We start from the raw sequence: 20,667 nt of genomic DNA, 5'->3' as shown, positions 1-20,667 counted from the left end.
GTGCGAATAACGGCCCAAAAGACATGCAGTGTTTACGGACCACAGTCATAAGCTGGAGGAAGAGAACATTTTCTTTGATTCCCTTTCCCGTGGAGCGGTAAGGAAGGCGTTCTTGGAAGTAGAAGCTTGAACTAACAAGCTTTCAGCGGTGGGATGTTGGGACAGGAAAGTGAGGTCGCCCCGAGCCGGTATCATCCTGTCCATGGGAGCCCACGTGCCCAAAATGACGCCTGTGAGGGCCTCATTAAACAGCAGCAAGGGCTCCGAAGAGCTCGCAGCCGGTTGAAGCACCGCTGTCAGGAGGTTAGTCCTGACAGCCACCGTAGGAAGCTCGAGGTTGAGTGCCTCGGCCACCCTATGCAACACCACTGCGTAGGACGCTCCCTCCTCCGTAGCCACGGTAGGAGGAGACAACATACCAAGGTCAGGAGAGGTGTTAAGACCACTGGCATCCCTCAGTTCTTCTCTCCAGTGCTGCTCAGAGTCTAACTGGTCAGTTAAAGGGACACCTGACCCCTCCCAGTCCTCCTCATCATCCTCTGGGTGCCACTTTTGTTGTAAAGAGACCCCAGGAGTGAACAGGGGCATATAAACCGCACCCGGTGCCGGATTCAGCATTGTACGATGCCTGTCCGGCTCCACGTTCGATAGAGGCCAGGGTCGACACCGGGCGGGGAGCCGACCGGTGCCGAACGCGGTAGTGGTACCAAAGGGGATGATGGACGGAGCGTTTGAGCAAATCAAACACTCACCCCCAGTCAACTGATCTGGGTTTAATCCATCACCATTCTTTAGCTCACTCCACCAACCCAGTGCAGACATGGCCATATGCAAATCAGTCTGACCATGTGCCTCATGGGAACAGTCCAGCCCGAACTGCAAGCCATGTCTTCACTGGACCGGAAATAAGCATCCTGGGACAGGTTTCGGATTCATAATCCTCATCAGCCAGGCTATCTGGAATCCAGTGGTAGAGTGAGCAAGGGACCCACGTCTGGGCATAACCTGCCAACTTAGGGCAAACAAAGCGATACCAAAGGGGATGATGGACGGAGCGTTTGAGCAAATCAAACACTCACCCCCAGTCAACTGATCTGGGTTTAATCCATCACCATTCTTTAGCTCACTCCACCATGCGGTAGTAGTGCCGTGAGGAGCAGAGCCAATGGTAGCATAACAAGGTCAACCGGCACCGATCTGGAGCGAGGCCTGGATCCAAGGGGGGGCATGCGGAGCCAGCGCTGAAACCGCTGACAGCAAAGACCTAGGCCTCCCAACCGTGTCCACGGTTCCAAAGGCGTGCTGGCGGGGTCGTTCCACCCAAACATGGCATGCATCACCTCGTAGAATGTACGAAGCTGGGTGGGGGTCGGTCCGGGTCCCGGAAAGAGAGGGAAACTCTGAGTCGACCCATCGGCCTCCGCGCGTGCGAGCCGCTGGAGGGGCACCACCACGTCCCTCGTTGGATCGGCCAACCGACGAGAAGTTGAAGAGCGACGATGCTGCTTCGACTTCTTCTTATGCTTCGACTTACCCCACCCTGAGTGCGAACACTTTGATGATTTCGAACCGGAATGGCTGTGGCTCTGCGACCAGTCCCTTGACCTCCCTCCCGGCCGGGACCTCGAACGGCACGGAGCAGACTGCCAGCGTTTAAACAGCTTTTGGAATCGCTCTCGCTTCAGACAAAAAAGGCACACGCAGTGAAGATCAGTCACCGACATCAGCCGTTACAGGAACCACAGGCCTTGAAACTGGGCATCCCTCATGCACCTATTCGGAGTCGAAGCCTCAAAACAAGAATTAGACAAAAGTCGAGAAAAAGTTAGTAAAAAATTGACTACCTCTCTTCCCGGATCTGTGCTAGCTGGCACGGAAAAAGAAAGAACTGACGTCAGCGTGCGAGGGCGGAGTCGATGAACGCGGAGCCCACCGACGCCACCTTCAGACGCGCAGAGGTATTTCTGACGAAAAAACTTTCCGGATCTAGTCTGACGCCTGGGGGTACTTCTAAGGTGAGCAATCTATAACTAACGTGTTTCTTTCAGATGTATACGTTCTTTTAGCTGGTAATCTTGTACACAGGTCAAAATGTCCGCTTGGGGGCCAGGGCTGCTCTCCTAGGACGAACTCTATGGGTGCGGTCCAATTTGAGAATTCTGAAGGCTCACCTAGAATTGAGGGAAAGAGGCCCACCTCCAATGCTTCGATGCCGCTGTGCACCTCCCCATGTGCCATGCCACGGATGTGAATGTTGTTCCAACAGAACCTATTCTCCAGGTCCTTGATGTGGGCCTGAAGGTCAAGGTTCTGTCCCTGGCAAGAATGGACAGAGTAGGCCGCAGGGGGGGGAGGACTGGGCTTTTTGCATAAAACCTCTATTAGATGTCGGATCGAGCCCCTGCCTTCTATGCTGGACTCCTTCCAGGCCATGCATTTTGCAATTAACCATTCCCCCTCTGTGTCCTTTACCGGGATTTTGGTCTACAGACCCCCGGGCCCTAGGTCCGCCTTCAGCCAAGATCTCCTTAAAATCTTTGAACCACATATTGATAGACCCAAAATGACCATCCTCGGGGACTTCAACTTCCATCTGGAAAACTCAAATTCCTCTGATACCGTCCATTTGCTAGACTCCTTAGCGTCCTGTGGACTGCTTCAGGGCCTAGGGAGTGCCACCCACTCAGCCGGACATACCCTGGATGGGGTCTTCACCAATGACTCTAGACTAGAAATAGGCTCTCCCTTCCCCCTCCCTGTCCTGGTCAGACCATCTGTCCGTCCACCTTGAATTCGCGCCTCTCCACCAGGCTATACCAGAGGTGGATAACAATAAGTGGGAATCGAGGAGGAACTTCCGAGGGATGAAAAATGATACTCTTGCGCCTCTGTTATATAATCTTAAGCCCCACCTTGAGAGGGACGCCGAAGCAGCTGCCACTGTCCTGTCAAACACCTTTGCAAGCGCCGTGGATAACCTTGCGCCGGTCAAACAATACTGCTCTGCCAGGAAACGGCCCTCTGCCCCCTGGTTCTCAGACTCCCTTAGATTGCTCAGACAGGGGTGCAGGAAACAAGAAAGACTCTGGAGATCACATTACGACCCTATTGAAAAAGATAAACATAAATCTTTGATTAAGGGATATAAATCTGCGGTGTTGGCAGAAAAGAAAGCGTACTTCGTTAAGCTGGCTGCCTCACTTAGCTCCCCTGGGGAATTGTTTAAAATTATGTACTCCCTGTCCCTCCTCCAGTCACCTGATCCCATAGTAGCTACTCAAGAACTGTGTGATCAGATTTCTACCTTTTTTCACACCAGGATCATGGACATCTACACAGATCTGGAAGCCCTCAATCATGACCAAGAGGCCCCCCCGCCGGTCACTCACCTCCAGGAAGTACAGGCCCATACATCCGGCAATATCCTCTATAAGTTCCCCCTTCTTACTCTGGATCAACTTAATGTGCTCCTTGACAAGATTAAATCCAGATCCCCTCTGGATCCCTGCCCTTTGAGAATCGTCAAGGAATGTAGGGACGTAATGCTGCCCCCTTTGTTGAAGGTTATGAATCTGGCTATTTCCGAAGGTGTTTATCCCTCATCCTGGAAAATGGCCATAGTCAAGCCCCTTCTAAAGAAGGCGACCTTAGATCCGGGGATTTTGAAGAACTTCCGCCCTATTTCCCTTCTCCCTGCCCCCGCTAAGATGCTTGAGGCCCACCTCAACTGCCATCTGAGTATCTTCCTGGATAGTTCCAGTTTTCTAGATCCCTCTCAGCATGGTTTTCGGAGGGCGCATAGTACCGAGTCGGCCCTCACAGTGGTCGTCAATAACATCCGCACTAAGGTCAACAGAGGCCAGACCACCTTGCTGGTACTGCTCGACCTAATTACTGCATTTGACACCCTGTCCCCCTCCATTTTGGCTACCCGCCTCAGTGAGCATCGGGGGGGGGCGGTCGATGGACCTGCACTCAGCCTCTTGACATCTTTTCTCGATCAGCGGGTGCAAAGGGTCAAACTTGGCGACTTCCTCTCCCCCATCAAGCCTGTGCAGTGTGGGGTCCCCCAGGGCTCATCGTTGAGCCCCACGCTCTTTAACATCTACGTGACCCCACTCGCCAGGGTTGTGAGGTCGTTTGGGCTGGAAGTTCCTTCCTATGCCGACGATACTAAGATCATGGTCTCCCTTTCACAGTCAGTCGATGCTACGGCCCAAAATTTTAGGAACTGTTGTGGTACTGAAATTCCGGACCCTGCTGTTCACCCGGTATCGAGGTCCAAACACTCGTATTACAAAATATCATCGTACCATGACGAATTTGGTATCGACGGACCGGTAATGATTAGGACATTATCCCTATGCACTTGCGTCATGATTGAGTGATGCTAACACCCTTAAATCGTGGTTTCCGTTCCGAACCCTCAGACTCCATTTTGTAAACGGCATCCATCTTATGACTTGCCCTCATATAGTCAATTGATTAAGGCCGAGTTTGATCTGAAAGGACACGTCCACCGTAGCTGACTTCCCCATGACCTGGCCGAGCTGACTCCACTGCCTCCAGCCAAACCTGTTTGGGCAGCTCCTCGCCCAGTGGCCGAGTAAGATATCATCAAGGCACAACATGCCATAAACCATTCACTACATACAGACCATGTTTTCCATACACATACACCTGTCCATGATTCTTGTTTATGACCAGTTTTACGACGGGAGGGTGCCCGACCTTATTGGTGTTTCATCGATATCTGATGGGAATTCTGGGCCTGGCGGGGTAATCCATCACGATCCGGACATCTAAAATATGTGCTGACCAGCATGACTTCGCTCTTTGTATTATTGTAGAAATATGTGTATAACCATATCATAAACTCAAGAATTCTTGCCCGCAGCTGTTATTTCTGTATATAAGAAGAAGGCTGGTTCTGTAAAAACGAACAGTCTCTTGAGAACTTACAGCCCGTGCTGTTGTAATTCTAGGACACATGTTACTTGGTTGCAACCAATAAACCTCGATCTCTGACCTCAACTAGAAGACTCTGTGTTTCTGTAGTCCAGAACAGGGAGAACCCAGAGGTCTTCGGGTGTGGTCCCCTGGCACCACCGGGTCTCTAAAAACCCGGCACCTCAACGTATGGAGGCTGTCGCAGGCTGGATGGTTAGGAATTTCCGCAAGCTCAATAGGGAGAAATCGGAGGTCTTTATCTTCGGAAGCAGGCAGGATATCTGGTCAATGGACTGGTGGCCCTCTCCTCTCGGTGCCTGCCCCATGCCCACATCATCGGTCCGCAACCTGGGTGTTATCCTAGACACAACCCTTTCTTTTGACAAACAAGTCAACAGGACGGTGTCAACCTGCTGATCTTGAGAAAGATCACCCACTATCTTTCTTTCGTAGCCCGTAAACAAGTGGCGGTGGCTCTTATATCATCCAGGCTGGACTACTGCAATGCGCTGTATCTAGGCTCTAATAAAGGTTTGATCCAGCGCTTGCAGGTAGTGCAGAACGCAGCCGCCCGGTTTGGTGCAGATGCCCCAAAGTTTTCCTCGGGCTCCTCCATTAGGAAGGATATGCATTGGCTCCCCATGCAGACTAGGATCAACTTCAAGGTCCTTTGTCTCACACACTGTGCCTTGCTTGGAACGGGACGTGAAGACATCCAGTCCCTTGTGTCTTACTATGCTCTTGGGAGGACTCTCCGCTCCACCAATAAAAAACTGCTTGCCGTCCCCCGAGTCTCTAAGGCCAGATGGGGAGGAAGGGCTTTCTGCTCCCTTGCACCCAAATTGTGGAATTTGCTTCCAGAAGACCTCAAGGGACTTGCCTCTCTGGTGCTCTTTCGCAAAGCACTTAAGACCTGGCTTTCCTGAAAGCCTATGTATAGCCTATCCACTCTTCCCTCAGCACAAACTTCTGTACCATCTTCTAGCGCCTTGATGCCTTTGGGCTTAGTTGCGCTATATAAGCACAAGTTACTACTTGTGTAACGATATATCTGTAAGAGACATTAGTTAGTGATAGATTCCTTACCTTAGAATATCCCCAGGCGTCAGACTGGATCCGGAAATGTTTGCGTAGCAATACCCCTGCGCGCTGGTAGGCGTCGTCTGCGGCTCCGCGTCCGTCGTCGGCGTCGTGAGCGCCGGGATGACGTCATCGGAGTATATAGACGGCGCCCATGCGCGCTGACGTCAGTTCTGATAACACAGCTTTTCCGCGCCAGATACGCAGAGCCATGATAGAACTAACACTGGTGCCATTGAAACTAGGGCCCTGAAAGGGGATGACCTTAACCCTAAATATCGGTTCGCAGAACGGGGAGGATGGGAGGGCGGTAAGGAATCTATCACTAACTAATGTCTCTTACAGATATATCGTTACACAAGTAGTAACTTGTGCATCTGAAAGAGACACGTTAGTGATAGATTCCTTACCTTAGAATAGATACCCCAGCAATACCAACCCCGGTGGAGGGTCTGCGAACCAATATCACACCAGAAAGTCCTGGAGGACGGAACGGCCAAAGAAGCCATCCCTCCGGACTTGACTGTCCAGGCAGTAGTGTCTTGCGAACGTGTGCAGCGAGGCCCACGTGGCTGCCTGACAGATGTCCTGCAGGGGGACACCGCGGCCCAGGGCAGTTGTCGTTGCCGTGGCCCGAGTGGAGTGAGCCCGCAATCCAGCCGGGGGCTCCTTCCTCGCCATGGAGTAGCATGCTTGGATGCACAAGATGATCCACCTGGAGATGGTCCTCTTGTGTACAGCCTTTCCCTTCTTCGCGCCCACGTAACCAACGAAGAGTTGGTCATCCACCCGGAATTGGCGAGTGCGGTCTAGGTAGTAGGAGAGCGCACGTTTTGGATCCAGACGGTGGAGCCTCTCCTCCTCTTTCGAGGGATGCGGAGGCGGAAAGAAGGTGGGCAAGGTGATGGACTGCCCGATGTGGAAGGCCGTGACAACCTTGGGCAGAAAGGAAGGTCGTGTACGCAACACCACCTTATCAGGATGAACAGACAGGAAAGGCGGAGAAGAAGAAAGAGCCTGGAGCTCACTCACCCTCCTGGCAGAGGTGATGGCAACCAGGAAGGCCGTCTTCAGCGTAAGGAGACGAAGAGGACAGTTATGAAGTGGCTCAAAGGGAGCACACATCAGATAGGTGAGAACAAGATTCAAGTCCCACTGGGGCATCACGAAGGGAACAGGAGGGAACATGTGCGTGATGCCCTTCAGAAATCTACTCACTATAGGGGACTTGAACAAAGAAGGCTGATCTGGTAGCCTCAAGAAGGCTGAAAGAGCAGAAAGGTACCCTTTAAGAGTGCCCAGAGCAGAGCCCTGCTGGGCAAGGGAAAGAAGAAAGAGCAGCACTTCCGAAAGGGGTGCAGAGAGGGGATCCACAGCCTTTGCTGCGCACCATGCCACAAATCTATTCCACCGGCAGGCGTATACCGACTTTGTGGAGGGACGCCTGGCTGCCAGAATGATGTCACAGACTTCGGGAGGCAAGTCAAATGGCCTCAACTGCCGCCGCTCAATCTCCAAGCTTGTAGGTGGAGACTGGACAGGTTCGGGTGCAGGACCGTCCCCTGCTGCTGCGACAGAAGGTCCTCCCGAAGAGGCAGACGAATCGGGGGATCGACTGACATGCTGAGTAGCTCGGGATACCAGTATCTTCGAGCCCAGTCCGGAGCCACAAGGATAACTTGGGCCCGGTCGCGCCTGATCTTCTTCAGCACTCTGGGCAGAAGTGGTATAGGCGGAAAGGCGTACAACAGGCCGCAGCTCCACTCGCGACGAAAAGCGTCTCCGAGCGAGTGCCGCCTTGGAAACTCCAACGCGCAGAACTGCTGACATTGCGCGTTCTCTTCTGTGGCGGATAGATCTAACCAAGGCTCTCCCCACTGTCGAAAGAGACCTTGCGCCACGTCCGAGTTCAGACGCCATTCGTGATCCATCATGCACCGGCGGCTGAGTTCGTCCGCCCTGGCATTCAGAGAACCTGCCAGGTGTTGAACCACCAGAGTCACGCCCTGATGTTCCAGCCACTGCCAGAGGCGCAGAGCCTCCTGGCAAAGGGTCCACGACCCCACACCGCCCTGTTTGTTGCAGTACCACATGGCGGTGGTGTTGTCGGTGAACACTTGCACCACGCTCCCCCTGACAGAGGGGAGGAATGCCTTCAGTGCAAGACGAATCGCCCGCAGCTCCAGAAGGTTGATGTGGAGCCGGGACTCCGCCGGAGACCAGAGGCCTCTGATCTCCGCCTCTCCCATGTGGCCTCCCCAGCCCTGGAGGGACGCGTCCGTCACAACTACGTGCTCCGGCTGGGGTAGAGAGAGGGGTCTGCCACTGACCCAGTCGCGGTCCGTGAGCCACCACTGCAGTTGCTTCGCAGTGCCCTCCGAGATCAGGACATGATCGGACAGGTTGCCCTGATGCTGGGCCCACTGAAACTTCAGGTCCCACTGCAGAGCCCGCATCCGCCACCTGGCGTGACGCACCAGAAGGATGCAGGAGGCCATCAGTCCCAGAAGCCGCAGCGTCAACCTGACCGAGACCCGGGATAACGGCCCGAAGATAGGAATCAGAGCCTGAATATCCCGAACCCGCTGCTCGGGTGGGTAAACCCGAAACTGCGCCGTCGAGAACCGCTCCGATGAAGAGGAGCTTCTGAGAGGGACACAGGTGTGACTTCGGCACATTGATGGAGAACCCCAGCAAGTGCAGGAGGTCGGCCGTAGTCTGGAGGTGGCTGACGACTGTCTGGGGCGAGCCCGCCTTCAACAACCAGTCGTCGAGGTAGGGGAAGACTGATACCCCTTGCCTGCGCAGATGGGCTGCGACCACCGCCATCACCTTCGTGAACACCCATGGGGCGCTGGTAAGGCCGAAGGGGAGCACGGTAAACTGAAAGTGCTCTTGGCCTACCGTGAACCGCAGGTAACGCCGGTGGGCCGGCAGGACGGGGATGTGGAAATAGGCGTCCTGCAAGTCCAACGCTACCATCCAGTCTCCTGGGTCCAGGGCAGCCAGGACCTGAGCCAAAGTGAGCATCTTGAACTTCTCCGTCCGGAGGAAGCCGTTGACGTTCCGCAGATCCAAGATAGGGCGTAGGCCCCCTTTGCCCTTCTTGGGTACCAGAAAGTAGTGGGAATAACAGCCACGTCCTACTTCTGGCCCAGGAACGCGCTCGATGGCCCTCTTGGCCAAGAGGGCCGAAACCTCCTCTTGCAGAAGTTGCAAGTGATCCCCCGACACACGGTGGTATTGAGGTGGCATGGATGGAGGGGAAGACTCGAAGGGGAGGGAGAAACCCCTTCGGACAATTTGCAGCACCCACCTGTCCGAAGTGACTGTATGCCAGTGGGAGAGGTGATGGCGAACCCTGCCTCCCACAGGCGTCACATGGGCCTGAAAACTCGGACTAGGAAGGTTTTGAGGCGGGGGCTGCTGAGGGAGGTGTGGACTGGCCTCGCCGCTGGCCCCGACCACCGCCACGGCGGTTCCCACGGCCGCCACCGCGTTGCTGAACATTCTGCGGCGCGTGGCTGACGGTCCGTGGTGGGGCGCCCCTTCCGTGGCCACGAAAGGAGCGAAAGGCACCCGATTGCTGGCGTGGGGCCGCAAGGCCCAAGGACTTGGCCGTGGCCCTGGAGTCCCTAAAACGTTCCAGCGCATGGTCTGCCTTGTCGCCGAAGAGGCGACGGCCATCAAACGGCATGTCCAGGAGAGTGGCCTGGACATCGGCCGAGAAATTGGCGGACCTCAACCAGGCGTGGCGTCGAACCGCCACCGTCGTTGCCATCGCCCTGCCCAGTGAGTCCGTGGTATCCAGCCCACACCGGATGGAAAAGCGTGCCGCATCTCGGCCGTCCGCAAGGGTTTGGCTGAGTTTAGCCCTGACCTCCTCAGGGCATTGTGGCAGCACCTCCGCAACCGTGTCCCACAGAGTGTGGGTGTAGCGGCCCAAGAGACAGTTGGTGTTCACAGACGAGAAGACCTTCTTCCCGAACTGCTCATATCTCTTGGATTCCCTGTCGGGCGGGGCCGACGGGAATGCGGTCTGGGAGTTGGAGGCCTGGATGACCAGGCTCTCGGGGGTGGGGTGGGTGGACAAAAAGCAAGGGTCGCCCGGTGCCGGGCGGTAGCGTCTGGCCACGTTCCTATCCACAGGGGGACCTGTGGCGGGCTTGGACCAAGTGCCCAGCAGAACGTCACACAAGGCCTCATTGAACGGCAGAAGGGGCTCCGCGGAGCCGGACTGCTGTTTGAGTATCTCAGTGAGGAGATTAGTCCTCACGGCCGCGACGGGGAGCTCAAGGTTTAGGGCCTTAGCTGCCTTCGTCAACACTACACTGTAAGCAGAACCCGCCTCCGAAGCCACAGTCGGGGGCGACGTAAATCCAGTGTCTGGCGAGGTGTCAATACCACTGGCCTCCCCAAACTCATATGTCCAGTCCTGATGAGACTGGCAATCACGTGCCAGAGGGTCCTCGGACCCCTCCCATTGCTCCTCGTCACCCGGCTCCTGGAGACCAGGATTAACAGCCAGGGCCTCCTCGTGGAGATAGAACTCTCCGAAGGCCGACGGAATCGGCGCCCAGCGGCGCCCCTCCGACACCTGAGCAGGACCGTAGGAAGCATTGGGGTCGGCAACCACGTCGGCTGCCGGGGACGACACCTGAAGGGACGTCGCCGGCGAGGTCGTAAGGTCGACCGGCGAGGTCCCGGATCCGGAGCCGGATCCAGCGAGGTCGCGCGGCGCCGGGACCGAAGTCGCCAGCGGCGCCGGGGCCGAAGCACCCGACGTCGTCGGGGCCGAAGCGCCCGACCCGGAAGGACCTCCAGACGGAGCCGATCGGCCCGAAGGCGCCACGGGAACCGACTGAGGAGGGAGGGCCCTCATGGCCATGAGGTACCTCTCGACCTCCTCCTGCGACGCGCCGTGCCCAGGGACCCGAAGGTGTGGGGCAGGCGGCGACGCTTGCGACTCCCGCGGAGCCGCGTGGGCGGTGTCGCCCGAATCCCCGGTCGCATCGAGCGAGCGACGGGGCGGGTCGGAGGACCGATGGTGTCGCTCCGACCTCTCATGCCTCTTACCTGAGGACTTGGAACCAGACGATCGGTGTCCACTCCCGGAACGTCGATGACTCCGACCTCGCGACCTGTCCCTCGACCTCCCGTGGGACCGGGACCGGGACCTGGAGCGGCGCGGGGCCGACTGCCTCAGCTCGAGACGCTTGCGGGACCGCTCCCGCCTAGCCTTCGACGTCAGGGCCCGGCAGTCGGAGCAGGTTCGATCGTCGTGGTCGAGGCCTAAGCACTTCAGGCACCGGCGATGGGGGTCCGTGACCGACATGAGTCGGCCGCACTTCGAGCAAGGCTTGAACCCGGGCATCCCTGGCACCGATAGTCGAGAATCGACTAACTAGAGGATCAAAAAGATCAAAAAAGTTTTCAGTCAAAAAGTGACTGGGGGTAGAGCTTCTTCCGGATCTGCGCTAGCTGGCGCGGAAAAAAGAAGAACTGACGTCAGCGCGCATGGGCGCCGTCTATATACTCCGATGACGTCATCCCGGCGCTCACGACGCCGACGACGGACGCGGAGCCGCAGACGACGCCTACCAGCGCGCAGGGGTATTGCTACGCAAAAATTTCCGGATCCAGTCTGACGCCTGGGGATATTCTAAGGTAAGGAATCTATCACTAACGTGTCTCTTTCAGATATCCCCAATTCATTCATTCATTCATTCATTCATTCATTCATTCATTCATTCTGTAGCTTGAGGACTTATTGTTGGAGGCTCTTGATTTCGTCGAAGGGCCACGTTTCGTACTCCGCTAGGATATTCACCCTTTCTCCCAGAGAGTCTATGTCTCGGCGCAACTCCTGCAAACCTGCAGAGAGTTCCAATTTCATGGCAGACAGATCTTACAGCAGGGAGGAGAAAAGTAATTCTATAAAAGATCGGCTAACTGGGGCCTCGAGTCCCTCCACCTCTTCCATACCCTTTGCAATGGGTTGGCCCTCCACCTGCCGAGCCGTTGATTTGAGCAGCATGTCTTTCACTGATCTGTCTTTTCAGTCTTTGGTGGCCGCCATACCTCCACGTTGCTGCTTTTGTCTGGGTATGAGCAAGTCTAGTGCGGATGTCCTGCGGGCACCTTCGGCACCACACAGAGGTGCGTATATTTTTTCTTTCACCCGCTCCTGCTAAATCTCAGCTTCTCCCTGTTCGTCCTCTCGCCCCGATGGGCACTCCTGTCCGGTCAGGGCGGCCCTCAAGCCCAGGCCTCGGTGGTTGGGATGCACAGAGGTGGACCTCAGGCAACAGGTCTGGCCAGGAATAAATCCACCCACCCAGGGGCCTGCGCGGTCACCTCCGCTGGGTCACCTTAAATGTAGAGGGGCTCCCCACAGCATGAGGGTGATTGGCAATTGCTCTAAGCTTCGGAGCCCATGTGCACCCCCGGATCTGTCCCTCTGGACTGCCCACGATATTTGGGAAGAGGCTCGCGAAAGGGGGGGGGGGGGGTGGTGTGCTCTCGCTCTCGGCTGCTCCCCGATGGCCTTAGCCCCAAATAAGTCACCAGGGGATGCCTCACGCTCACCGGGCCAACTGCAGCTGAATCCCTTCTATGCCAGTCTCTCCTACCTCCGGGGTCAAGCCACACTCTTCTTGCTCAGTCTTTGGGCCTGGGCTGCCTTCTCTGCTGCGTCCTCCTTCACAGCGCAAAATCAGGTGGTGAGGCCACATACAGTAGGGGCCACAGATGGGCAGGACCTGCCCAGGCTTCCGAAGCCGAGGCCTCGTATGTACCCCTGATTCAAGCCGGCCAGCTATGGCTTCCTATGCAGCCAAGACGTGGGGGAGCAGAGAGCCACGAAGATGCATCTTACCAGGTCGCCATCTTGGCCATGGCCCCTGAAAACATTTTTTAACTGCTGTATCCATCTATTCTGATACGGAGACTGACTGTAATAAATTGGTGAGTGTTAAAAATTCTTAGGTATAATTAGTGACCTATCCCAATGAATGTATTTATCTATGCTTATTAATATGGGTGGTCTTATTACTATGCTGTGACTGTCTCTTGTATTGTATTATGAGAAGTTATGTATTTTATCAAACAAGGAAACAGAATTCGAGCTAAGTATTGTACACTGATATAATCTTGCATGAGGACCTTAAATCGGTCTACTACAACAAACGTTTTACATACATATGATTTGTGTAGTATGACAACTGTACTCCAGATTAATAAAAAGGCATTCAAAAGTCACCCTACCTTTAATATTTCCAGGACAACAGCAGGCTGGAGCACTCCATAATAATGCTGCAATAAACAGTGCTCTGTTATGCCTGGTTTGGTCATGACGTGAAACAGCAAGGCTTCCATCATTCCCTTGCACACTGGTTTATTCAAGCTACCATCCACAATTCGCCATGGCCTTCCAACGAAGCATATATTTTCATATTCCCTTTGGCAAGAAAAGAAGAAAATATTAAAGTTTCCATCTTTAGAGAGCCATTAGTTGACAACATTCTAAATCTTATGCTCTTCCTTTAAACAGCATTCTGAAATGTCTACAATTAGGTACAGCCTTAATTCTGCAATAGCACCATTCAAAATAGAACACATCTGAATAACCAACAGATAAAACACAGTATTAACCCAGAGTTAGGGAAAGTCCACTGCTGCCATTAGTAAAGTCCGGAGCCGTCAGTGGTGTCCCTCCACCCATCCCCGGCTCAGTACTTGCGTGCATCTCTCGATGCGGGGTCCATCAATAGTTAAAGTCCGCCTTAGTCCTGCTCATGGAGACTGCTCGATTCACTGCGGCCTCCAGCTCTGCTCCCCTGTCATTGCTGCGCTCCGGTCTGTCCCGCTGACTGCCATTTCTACCTTTGACCTTCGTCCAGCCCTCCATCCACTCCCAGGCCGCATCCGGAGAGTCAAAAAACCACGGTTCACTGTCCCATTCCACTCTTAATTTCGCCGGAAAAAGCATTGCGTATGTCTCTTCTGCGTAATTCCTGCTTGACCGCCTGAAAACTCCTGCGCTGTGCCTGGACCCTGGCTGTAAAATCGGGAAAAAAGGACACTTCATAGTTGTCAAGTTTGAGAGGAGGGCCAGATCTCGAGGTTGGTAGGATGCTGTGCCTGTACCGAAAGTTGAAGACCCTGGCAATTAAGGGTCGTGGTGGGGCGCCAGGTCTGGGCCTTCCGCCCGGCACCCTATGGGCCCGTTCTATTGAGAAGTACGCTGACAGCGCTTTAGGTGCTTCGTGATTAGGTCCTCCACATAGAGGTCCGCAACCGGCCCCTCTGTTTTTTCCTGAATACCAAGGATACGTATGTTATTGCGACGGGATCTTCCTTCGTAATCATCCAGCTGCTGTGCCAAGCTAAGCTGCGTTTTTTCCATGTCCTCCATTTTACGTTGCAGCTCGGAGGTATCGTCCCACAGCGACGTCGTCGCTATTTTGAGCTCCTTCACCTTCTCATTCATCTACTTAAAGTCTGCTCTGAGCAAGGAGACCTCCACTGTGATGGAGTCCATCGATGTGCGTATTCCCCCTATAGCCGCCAAAACGTCATGGAGCGACGGTTCAGACTCCGAGGGCGCCGATGCCGCTGGGCCACCCTTATCCACCTTGGATGAGTCACCTTTTTCACCCCCTTTAGTCCATGCAAATTTGGACAGTTGCTTCTGGGCATTGCCCCTGGAGCCCGGGACCCCCGTCGCCATCGGTCGCGTCGAAACGAAGAACAACAATGGTGACACTGCTCCCCCCACACCAACCTACGAAAACTGTAGTTAGTCCAGGCCACGACTTCACCACCGCGCCGAGGAAATCCCCCCTAGGCCCACAGAATAGGTCAGAGTCTATGAATGCCGCTCTTGTACTCACGGAAGTTCGTTATTGAGGCCAAATCAGGTCACTGGCACCTAGTATTTTTACTTTTGGGAGGGTACCTGCATGAGCTGCCGGCCTGACAGGCCCGCAGGCGCCGCTGTCCCGCGGCGATCCTCAATTCCTGGGGAGCAGAAGCAGCCGGTCCGGGCACTAAGCCTGCCTCCGGGGAGCCCTTCAGGCAGATCCACACGAGCCGAGGGGGGCCAGAATCCCACAAGGCTCCCCCTCGTTCGGCCGCAGTTTCGATTTCGGTCGTCTACTAGAGCGAGGCCCTCAAGTTGTTGCCTGCCCCATGTCCAACATCAGGCTCCACCCGAGGACTCCGGGCAGAGGAGGCCAGCCCCCTATACCTTGAGGCGCCAGCCGCCGCCACGCAGCGCGGATCAAATCGGGACCGTCAGCAGCCCCCAGGCAGAGAGGTGAGGGGGGGGGTGCCGCAAGCACAAAGCGGAGCGTCGATCTGTTTCAGGACAGCAGTGCCGCCATTGCCATGCCGTTGTACCCATTGGGGTTTCGCCTCGCGCGGCCGCCGCAGGGATCTCGATGTAACTACCCCGGTGGGGGGGGGGGGGGAGGGGGCACCAGGTCGGAGGGGAGATGCTCACCCTGCAAGCATTCTGGATTTCAGGCTGATTTACGGTATTTTGGCCATCGGAAAGCAAGTTAGATTTAAAAGGAAGTCTTCAAGGGGGCTCACTAGCCAATGGACTAGGAACCGGGAAGAAGCGTCGAGCTGAAATGCAAGAGCGGGTCCCACGGGACACTCATGGAGTGCGGAGGCCTGAGCTTCGGTGCAAATGGTGCTCGGGTCTGGGGCTTCTCGTACCCCAATGCACAACTGCGAGTTACCTCAGGAGTCGATGCAGTTAGCAAAATGCAGGATGCCCAGTAGTACTGGTCCCACGTCTCTCGTGTCCGCCACGGGTCTCAGCTTTGCTGGGATCGTCGAGCAGTGTCAGAGATGTCTGGAAGTCCGGGGCCTGTGTCGCAGAGTCTTCGAGTTCAGGCGGGAGCCTCGACAATGCAGACCGGCAAGTTTGCACAGGGTGGTCATTCCTTGACCACAAGGGAGATGTCTTCCGTCTTCCAGTCGAAATGAAATGTCGAAGGTCCAAGAGTTCTGTATCAAAGTTTCGTTCAAGGATAATCTAAAGTCCTAGGGACACAGCTCCTATACTTATACTCAGTTTGGGGGCTGGATTACCTGCTAGGTCCCTCCTATGGGTGGACCTGGGAAGGGGGTGGTTACACCCCTTTCCCTTTGTCTAGTTTTGCGCCAGAGCGGGGCTGGAGTGCCCCAGCAACTGGTTTGAACCGGGCTATGCATGGAGCACCTTGTGTGCCCCAGGCAGTGTCTGGAAAAGCATCTGCTGATGCAGCCCTCCCTGCCCCAATACACATCAGCCTGTCAGGGGAGGTGCCAGCACCTCCACTGACAGGAAACCTATTGTCCAGGCCTCCCCTGCGAGAGTTTCGTCCAGCAGCAGGAGAGCAGGCTTGTGTCTGTGGCAGCAGCATACATTTTGTGATGCTGAGGCTCTGTTTAACTTTAACCCGGTTTACTAGTAACTACATGTCTTCTCCCTCTAGAAGGGTGGAATGCTACCCCTGCCACCAGAACTGGTGGGGGGGGGGGGGTAGTATTCCAAAGTGTTTGACAGATTACACAACATGTTTTGATAAAGCCAAAACAAAATTAGCATTAACCGAGAGGATTATAGTGCACTTAATAGTATATGGTATAGCTATATCATAGAACAGCTATAAGGAGATGGTTCCGAAAGCTGCAGAGGGGCTCAGCTCATGCTAGGGCACCCTCTCACATAAAACCAAGCACTCTGCCTCCAGGATTGTTAAGGCCTGCCATAGGAGTGACTTCTAGGTGTACATGTGTCTATATATAAGGTAGATATAGATATACTGTATCTAAGTAAGGGGTGATTACACCACCTTACCCAGGCTGCGTGAACAAACCTGTGGTATCAATCAGAAGAGGTTGGCTGGGTGCACCGCGTAATTGAATACATTTTGCTGAATGATAATATAGGGTGGCTTGTATTTTGAAACGGTTGGGTGCTCCTGCAAGTAACGTGTCCGTCCATATAAGTTTATGAAATACAATGAAATAGTGTACACATCAACAGTGAGTGCATCCCTGCTTTGGCACACCTTTAGTTCTTCATAGAGGACTCCATATGAATCACATTAATCGTTGCTTTAGTTTATTTATTTTTCAAAGTTAGAAACCTGATTCCATTCAATATTTTTATTTCATATTAAATGTGTTTATCAGACAATCCATGTTTTTGATATTTGATACTTCTTCATAGAGTATTTAACCACTCCGATGCATTTCGGGCTTCTTAGCCCTTTATCAAGGAGCTCTAGAAACGCAAATAAACAATATTGCCCATCATTTCCAAATTCACAAATATAACAATCACAGTATGTACATTGAGGTCACATGCAAAAAATAAGGGGATGCTTTCACACATTCGTGCCTGGTGAGTGATATGTGGTCAAGTGCGCGGTTCGGTAAAAGTGATGTCCAAATACCATTGTGCCGTGAATCATTCACCGCGGTAAACGACAGTTATGCTTACATGAGCCGGCTCGAGTCAGTCCGCCAACTGAAACAGAAAGTGGGGAACCGTAGTTCGTGACGGCTAGCCTCTCGGGCATAGGCACGTTTTTTACCTCCAGGGAAGGAATTGACGCGACGCGTTTAGAACCCGTCCCTGCTACCCGCTTGCAGCTAACCCTCCAGCAATCTACACGCAAGTCGGCGTCTGGCCCGAGCTCATCCTGTGTATTACAAGAGTCAAGCGTGTCCAGGATTGAGTTTTTGAATTTAAATACTTCATGTGCAAATCTTTAAGACAAAATTGTACTGTCTTTGTTCGTCTCTCCCATTTTTCTTGTGCTCTTAAAATTGATAATTTGCATATGGTACTGTTTTTATTTAGGTCGAAATCTTATGTTCACAATTACAGGTGAAGCATGAGAATCTGTGTAGTGTACAACAATTTTAGATGTATTATGATCGTGACAATTTTGCAGATAATATCTGTGGAATATTGATTTGTTTTTAATGTGTACTGTCCATGTTTTTAACATACAAATACATTTCAAATAATTTGTGTATATATATATATATATATATATATATATATATATATATATATATATATATATATATATATATATATATGTTAAACAAGTCTGTCCCTGTTTGAAGGAACAGTTCCGGAGCACACAGTGGGTATGAAGTCCTTTTAATCCACCCAGCATGACGCGTTTCATCTCACTGACTTCCTCAGATGCTGTTTGGTGAGTAAGGAAACCGAGGTGTTGTGGTTCATTTAAAAGCAAGTTTGGGCTCCCCCTGTTGTAACATTCAGCGAAGAAGGACTGCAGTGGCATGGCAGTCCCTCAGTGTTTCTTGCCGCAATGTTGGAGTGGATGCCTCATGTTACTCATTGCCATTGTTATGTTTTGTGGCGATATTAGTTTTTATGAGTGCGCTTACATGCTTTGTTGAAAAAGGGGGCATCCCGCTCCAACTACGTTGTCGCTGAAAGGTTGATTTTGGAGCCATGCTTTAGGTACCCATTACATCTGCCGCTTCGTAATATGCTGAATCCGAGAGTGCTGATGTAAGTAAACAGCACTCTGACATGTCGTCATGTCCAACTCCTCGTTACCAGATCCTTCATATGTTGGGCAGCGGTGGTTCCGGCAGAATTCTCTTTACGATAAAATACAACGTCCACTTTTTCTGCCGAACACTTCCTGATGGGTGCTTCCTTCGTGCAAGTGGTGCACGTGAAATAGGTTAAACAAGTCTGTCCCTGTTTGAAGGAACAGTTCCGGAGCACACAGTGGGTATGAAGTCCTTTTAATCCACCCAGCATGACGCGTTTCGTCTCACTGACTTCCTCAGATGCTGTTTGGTGAGTAAGGAAACCGAGGTGTTGTGGTTCATTTAAAAGCAAGTTTGGGCTCCGCCTGTTGTAACATTCAGCGAAGAAGGACTGCAGTGGCATGGCAGTCCCTCAGTGTTTCTTGCCGCCATGTTGGAGTGGATGCCTCATGTTACTCATTGCCATTGTTATGTTTTGTGGCGATATTAGTTTTTATGAGTGCGCTTACATGCTTTGTTGAAAAAGGGGGCATCCCGCTCCAACTACGTTGTCGCTGAAAGGTTGATTTTGGAGCCATGCTTTAGGTACCCATTACATCTGCCGCTTCGTAATATGCCGAATCCGAGAGTGCTGATGTAAGTAAACAGCACTCTGACATGTCGTCATGTCCAACTCCTCGTTACCAGATCCTTCATATGTTGGGCAGCGGCGGTTCCGGCAGAATTCTCTTTACGATAAAATACAACGTCCACTTTTTCTGCCGAACACTTCCTGATGGGTGCTTCCTTCGTGCAAGTGGTGCACGTGATATAGGTTAAACAAGTCTGTCCCTGTTTGAAGGAACAGTTCCGGAGCACACAGTGGGTATGAAGTCCTTTTAATCCACCCAGCATGACGCGTTTCGTCTCACTGACTTCCTCAGATGCTGTTTGGTGAGTAAGGAAACCGAGGTGTTGTGGTTCATTTAAAAGCAAGTTTGGGCTCCGCCTGTTGTAACATTCAGCGAAGAAGGACTGCAGTGGCATGGCAGTCCCTCAGTGTTTCTTGCCGCCATGTTGGAGTGGATGCCTCATGTTACTCATTGCCATTGTTATGTTTTGTGGCGATATTAGTTTTTATGAGTGCGCTTACATGCTTTGTTGAAAAAGGGGGCATCCCGCTCCAACTACGTTGTCGCTGAAAGGTTGATTTTGGAGCCATGCTTTAGGTACCCATTACATCTGCCGCTTCGTAATATGCCGAATCTGAGAGTGCTGATGTAAGTAAACAGCACTCTGACATGTCGTCATGTCCAACTCCTCGTTACCAGATCCTTCATATGTTGGGCAGCGGCGGTTCCGGCAGAATTCTCTTTACGATAAAATACAACGTCCACTTTTTCTGCCGAACACTTCCTGATGGGTGCTTCCTTCGTGCAAGTGGTGCACGTGAAATAGGTTAAACAAGTCTGTCCCTGTTTGAAGGAATAGTTCCGGAGCACACAGTGGGTATGAAGTCCTTTTAATCCACCCAGCATGACGCGTTTCGTCTCACTGACTTCCTCAGATGCTGTTTGGTGAGTAAGGAAACCGAGGTGTTGTGGTTCATTTAAAAGCAAGTTTGGGCTCCGCCTGTTGTAACATTCAGCGAAGAAGGACTGTAGTGGCATGGCAGTCCCTCAGTGTTTCTTGCCGCCATGTTGGAGTGGATGCCTCATGTTACTCATTGCCATTGTTATGTTTTGTGGCGATATTAGTTTTTATGAGTGCGCTTACATGCTTTGTTGAAAAAGGGGGCATCCCGCTCCAACTACGTTGTCGCTGAAAGGTTGATTTTGGAGCCATGCTTTAGGTACCCATTACATCTGCCGCTTCGTAATATGCTGAATCCGAGAGTGCTGATGTAAGTAAACAGCACTCTGACATGTCGTCATGTCCAACTCCTCGTTACCAGGTCCTTCATATGTTGGGCAGCGGTGGTTCCGGCAGAATTCTCTTTACGATAAAATACAACGTCCACTTTTTCTGCCGAACACTTCCTGATGGGTGCTTCCTTCGTGCAAGTGGTGCACGTGAAATAGGTTAAACAAGTCTGTCCCTGTTTGAAGGAACAGT

At 52.9% G+C, this 20,667-nt stretch overlaps 1 protein-coding gene across 3 annotated transcripts in view; it reads right to left on the bottom strand.

Annotated features, from left to right (window-relative positions):
* The window catches only part of GTF3C1 (general transcription factor IIIC subunit 1), a 2,762,707-nt gene that overhangs the window by 33,006 nt on the left and 2,709,034 nt on the right, over positions 1-20,667 (bottom strand). For all 3 annotated transcript variants that reach the window (XM_086940909.1, XM_086940911.1, XM_086940910.1), the window contains one exon: positions 13,297-13,489. In XM_086940909.1, coding sequence (XP_086797035.1) covers positions 13,297-13,489 — 193 coding nt within the window. The remainder of the gene's footprint in view (positions 1-13,296; positions 13,490-20,667) is intronic.

The sequence above is a fragment of the Lissotriton vulgaris genome, chromosome 10, assembly GCF_964263255.1.
Source record: "Lissotriton vulgaris chromosome 10, aLisVul1.2, whole genome shotgun sequence".
NCBI lineage: Eukaryota > Metazoa > Chordata > Amphibia > Caudata > Salamandridae > Lissotriton > Lissotriton vulgaris.
This window is presented reverse-complemented; position numbering and strand designations above follow the sequence as displayed.